At 45.8% G+C, this 5,777-nt stretch overlaps 1 protein-coding gene across 1 annotated transcript; it reads right to left on the bottom strand.

Moving 5' to 3' along the window:
- Positions 1–360: 360 nt before the first annotated feature.
- Positions 361–4,879, bottom strand: tmem200cb (transmembrane protein 200C, genome duplicate b). The gene is made up of 2 exons (XM_028594312.1): positions 4,738–4,879; positions 361–1,992 (listed from the first exon to the last, which is right to left on the bottom strand). Exon 2 carries the CDS (start codon positions 1,957–1,959, stop codon positions 361–363), a length of 1,599 nt encoding a protein of 532 aa, XP_028450113.1. The 5' UTR covers positions 1,960–1,992; positions 4,738–4,879.
- Positions 4,880–5,777: the final 898 nt, after the last annotated feature.

Here is a 5,777-nt window from a genome sequence, read left to right as displayed (position 1 = left end):
TTCTATAAGCTACAATGGTTTCCCTACTGTTATACAAAAAAAAAGTTAAAACTCATCGGATCAGATTTTCTTCTTTTGTTACAAATCTTTACTAAATCGTCTTACAAGTCTTTAGTATTGCTCTTGCTACATTGAAAAAATAGAAAAATTACATCTGAATATTGAGCTGTGGATGTGGTATTTATAAAGAGCCTTGCTCTTGAGTGTTCATGGCTATGTTTCAATAGTCCTTAGCTGCTTACTTTCTACGTTGTCTTTCCTCTGTAATAGCCAGCTTCACATCAGCAATCAGAGAAGAAGGACGAAGCAAAGAACAAGACATCAAACAGTTTTCAGAGGCTCATCAGCAAAAAATTGAGTCTAGGATTCTGCAGAGGTGCTGGCTGTCACCAGATTATCCTCTCCCTGAGCTTCTTCCTCCGCTGCTGCTGCTGCTGCTGCTGCTGCTGCTGCTGCTGCGTCCAATGCTACTTCCTGTTCGGTGGCCACTAAAGAAGTGTCTGTGTCGGGGGCTTCGAAGGACTCGCCCACCAGGTCCGCCAGTTTGATGTAGCCCTTACTGTTGGAGCGCTCCAGACGAGGGCAGCTGAAGCGCCTGGCTCTGTCGCCTTGACGACCCACAGACACAGACAGGCTGCAGCGGCGTGCAGACCTGGGCTGATCCGTGAGGGAGTTGAGCGACAGCCGTGACCCCATCTCCCTGGCAACCGGTGAAGGTGGAGGAAACAACTGGGTCCACTGTGGTTGAGGCTGAGCCTGCGGCACCCCCTGTTGGTCAGCTGTGTCTGTGGCTATGTCCTGGTGGCTGTGATGGGGCAGGGGGGGATCCGTTGTTGTTGCCGTTGAGGCGTCCCTCTCCTTGGCGTCCGTCTCGTCGGTCTGGCTGCTGCTGGCTTGTCCTTCCTCGCTAATGGTTTCAGCAGCAGCCTCAATAACGACCCCTTCCCCTGAGTGTCCCTCTGGCTGCGCTCTCTCAGACTCCTCCACCTCACAGTTGTTCAGTTTGATCACAGGGAGGGTGAAAGCGTTCACAGAAGAGGTGACGATGGAGGTGGTCTCCCATTGTCGCGGCTGCGGGGCCTGCTCGCTGCTATTGCTGTAGTCTTTGTAGATGCTGTAGACAGTGTCCGTGAATGTCTGGACATCTCGGGACCAGCTCCGAGGCCTGCTGGCCAACGACGGGCGTCTGAACACATCATCGCCGCCTAACTCGCTCTGGAAACTGAGTCCAGTGGAGGGCCAGGAGCTGCGGGTAAGCATCCCGCTTGCAGGGAATGAGCCCGACGGGCCCTCAGCACTCCTCGACTGCGTGTAGTTCACCAAACCATTTAGAGGCGAGTACTCCTTTGACCGTATGCTGTGTAGATCTATTACGGTGGAGTAGATATCCCTCAGGTTGATGATTTTGGTTTTCTTGTCTCGGTTTTCATGGAGGACTGCATTGGCGCAGATAAAGAGGAAAATGCCGATTCCCATCACCAGTGGTCCGAAGACTTTTAGATTGTCTGAGTACAGGTAATTATTCAGGAAGTCACACAGGAAACCACAGTGGCGGGAGGAATCGGGCGCGCTGCTGTTAGAATGGCTCTGGTTGAATAAACTTGTCTGTCCGGAGGGAGGCTTATTATGGGTCAAGTTAGAGGAAACAGGTGGACTTTTGGAGTAGCTCATCTTGTTGGCGTGGTATCCTCCAGTTCTGCGGCGCTCCTGGTACTGCTGCTGGTTCTGGCTGGGCCAGTAGCCCAGGACTGCCATGGAAATCCCCACCATGAGAACTATAACTCCCACAGCAGCCACAAAACCGGCCGGGGAGCACAGATTGAGTTTCCCCTTTACCACCACCACATCGTTCTTCTTCTTTTTCTTGGATTTCCGCTTCCTTTTGTTTTCCGCTCGGTTTTTAGAGCGGAGGGAATCCTGGCGCCTGTTCATGCGCAGCAGGCCACCTGTGGCTATCATGTTGGTGATTGGACAGCAGGCTTGTCACTCAACCTGGCAGGACACAAAGTAGAAACAAGAGAGTATTAGGTTAATGATTTACATGATAAGGAGGTTTAGATATTTAGAGCCACAGATTGAATATATATATTCCAATAAGAGATTACACATGTAATCTAGATTTATTATACATGCAAGGATTATCGACCAGGCAAAGCGGGTAACTAACCCTCAGGGACCATGGTCCCAGGTTCACTCTATGACAATTACTTTGTACTTACACGTTTGTTTGGTGATATGCACCACTAAAACACCATATAAACCGAAATGTTTAGGGCCTCAAGTTGTACAAATCTACTTCTGATACCTTTTAAAGGCCCTGAAAATTTATTTTCTCAGTCAGCTTTTTACTATGAGCACTTGTATCCATGAACACACATATTTCTGCCACAATTAGAACAGTTTTGGTTATTCCACGTGATCTTCTTACTGGTTTGAAATGGGCTGGACTCAGTTGGAAAAACACAATGTCACATACTTCGGAGCATCAATCAAATATGCTGCAGCAACACCCACACAAACCTGATGAAGCAGTTTTTGAAGAGGTCAAACTCTTAAAACATATAGATGGGTTAAAGTTTGTTTTTAGTCATGAATATTTAGTGTTTTAGAGAAATACTTAAGATTCAAAGCCAAGTTTTCAGGGGCTTTAATATTCCAGCGTGGGAATACTGGTTGGTTACTGGGGCAAAATGGGTTGTCAGAAAAGGGGAGGGGGTCCAGGATCCACAAGCGAGTTAATCCGGCCCTGTATCCTAGTTTGTCCTCCAGGGAGAGTATGCACTGCTTCTTTGCACCAATGGCAGAAGCAATATTAGTCATCAGATGGTCAGTAAACCAACAGATAACATCCATCTACTGCTGGATCTATAAATACAATGATGTAAGCGAAACAGACAAATACCCAAGTTGACAGCGGAGAACATGGAGTGCTATTTATCTATGTTCAGCTGTGCCGGTGCGATATCAGCCTATGAAAATGTAATGTGTCCAGACAGGAGGCCAGCAGGCATCTTCTCTCCACCTCAATCTCGCTTCCTTACACTCCTTCTCTTTCCGCCTCTCCTCTGTGGCACCAACCTCTCCCACCAACACTATCGCTCCTGCTTTGCACCCAGATCCACTTCACCATCAACCAAACGCAGCTGTGCTTCAAGATGACAGCGTCCTTCACATACGGCACATTACAAAAGGCAAATATGAGCTATTAGCCATTTGTTTACACACCGACGCTGCCTCTGCCACATAAGATATTTGCATTTGTTTTCTGATTATTCAGCACAGTAGCTGTTGTCCAAAGGGCAATGAAGCCACCAACACTTATCATGATTACAGACATCTGCTGATGACATTCCGACCTTGATTGTGCTGGTAGCTAGGTATTTGATTTGACTAATCACGCCTAATTGTGTATGACTTAGGGCTTAGGTTCATGAATAACTTATTCCACAAATTCCTTTCAGAGCAGCAATTAATAAAACGTTTTCAAAGGTTGCTCTGGGTGTTGCTCTATCAACCCTCATCCCTTTATGATCCAAGTTCCCACAGAAAGTAGAAGAACACAGAGCTCTGAGCTTCAGCAAACAACACACCGGTACTCAGCTGCTGTTTATAGCGACTTTCTCAGTATATCGCATCCAATAACCACTCAAAAGCCTCCCGGGCGAGAGCACGTCAACCTGCACTAAAACTGATAAGCGTAGGCGGACCTCTCTCTATGTTTGGAAGGAGAAGGGCAGCAGTAACGTGGATCAGAAGTGGGTGTGGACAAGTCGGACTGTGTCTCTGTCTGCGGTGCTGAACAGGAAGCTGCCAACTACTCGGTTTGGCTCCCTAAAAGCCGCTCGTCTGGCAGGATGGAGAGGAGGCCGGTTAACGCTGCAGTCCGTCTAAGCTGCGGGGGCGCAGATTTTCGATGTTGCATGAGTAATCGACTGTTGACATTACAGCGCATCTGTTTCCCTTCTGTTGGAAAAGCCCGTAAAGCAAATATACGAGGTGCCGTGTGTGGAGGTTGGAGGTGTCCTGAAAATGTCCAGAGCCACAGCGACGCATCTCGCTCCAGCACAAAGCCAAACACTGTATTTTTGGGCTTACAAGGTGCAGACCGATGACAAACATCCACACCTCTTCCACGGCCTGACGAAGCCAATGGTTTCATAACTATAACGCTACAACTAGAACTGTGTGGTAATAATTATACCTTTATTTAAACGCAGGAGTCCCTCGTTTGTCTTACTAACTTATTAAAAAACGATAGGGTGTTTAATTGCAACACCAGAGCCGTGAAAAAAAGTTTAACTGGGGAAATAGATTCACATCTATAATGTTGCTATTTTCTCATTCCACCACCATTTTTTTTACTTTGTCTCTTGAATATTTGACAGATGATGTATTAAATATATAAGACAGACCGAAATATCTCCGCAAAACTGCAACAAAATCGTCGTTTTAATCTCAAGGATAAAAGTAAACGGACTGGAGTGCGCATTGTCCAACGTCTTCCTGACATAAAAAACTCTTGCCCGTCGATTTATTCGAGATCAAAAACAGGCTACTCCCCAAATAAACCTATCTGTTACACAATCGGAAGTCTTCCTTAATACCTGTTTTCGGTACAACATTAGGAATCAATGTGGAATCTGATTAAACACGAAAGAAACACGGATATCCAGCTGGAGGTAAAGACGCAGGAGGTGAGGAAAACAAATAATAATAATAAAACAGCCGGTCTCTTACCAGAAATTGATGGGTGACAATCAAACATCTTCAAAGGCGCACACTCGTTCAGCTGTGCATGTCGTGTTGCGCCACTTTGGTGCCTTGTCTGGAAGAGTGGTTTCCAGTTGAACGCGGACTCACAATAGACCGGCAGGGGCGGGCCAACTGCATTTCTGTTGGCGGCGATTATTGGGCAACGTGAAAAACGAGGGCTGCTGAGGACATTTATCATACTGTATGTTAAACTCCACACGCTTCCAGATATGTTTTTTTTAATAGATTTTCTTACATGTTTGGAGACAAGAATCAGTAACCGTCTGAATTTAAACTTAATCTGTCTGTTATAGAGATGCCAGAGTCATTTTTGTCACAGTCTATATAGCCTAATTGTTACACAATTGTCTGGGAATTTGTAGCAATGACAAAATGCATACATGCATATCTTTGAGAAATACAATGCTTGAATAAATTACCGTGTTATGGGTTTCAAATAGTGTAGGTGAAGTCAGAGGAAGGCTCATTTAAATAGCCTTCACCAAATTCATCATCTCTTACATGATGTGCCTTCCTCTCTCTACCTTTCTCCCTTGGGTTACATGGCTATAATTGCTTATATGCAGCGTCCCCATGTTCAACAAAATGAAATATGACTGAGTCCAGATGTGTTTCAGTGATGTGAGGCTGGAAACAGAGGAAGCAGCTATACACTGGGCAGGAGGGGGAGCATGCACTACAAAGCTGATGCTCCAGAGAGCTGACTTCAAATTTATGACCCAGAAATGTGTTTTGTTTACAGCATAAATTAGAGGAAAGGAACAGAGAAAACTCCAGTATGAATGCCACAGTATACACAGACATGGGGAATAATCCGGGTTTTTTAATGAGCTGTCTTTAATCCGTGCTGTTAACCGTCCGGTGCTGTGTAGGTCTGGAGCAGCTTTCAGTATAGCTCTAAGCTTGTGCAATATATAGTAGGAAGATACTGACACACAACAGATGTTTCTGAGCTTCTAACAGGGGCTTAAAACGTCTTAAAACTCTGTTACTGCGAACAAATA

The sequence above is a fragment of the Perca flavescens genome, chromosome 12 (genome assembly GCF_004354835.1).
Source record: "Perca flavescens isolate YP-PL-M2 chromosome 12, PFLA_1.0, whole genome shotgun sequence".
In the NCBI taxonomy this organism is placed as follows: Eukaryota; Metazoa; Chordata; class Actinopteri; order Perciformes; family Percidae; genus Perca; species Perca flavescens.
This window is presented reverse-complemented; position numbering and strand designations above follow the sequence as displayed.

Coding starts and splice junctions, on each gene's coding strand:
- tmem200cb (XM_028594312.1), bottom strand. CDS start 1,959: ATGATAGCCACAGGTGGCCTGCTGCGCATGAACAGGCGCCAGGATTCC.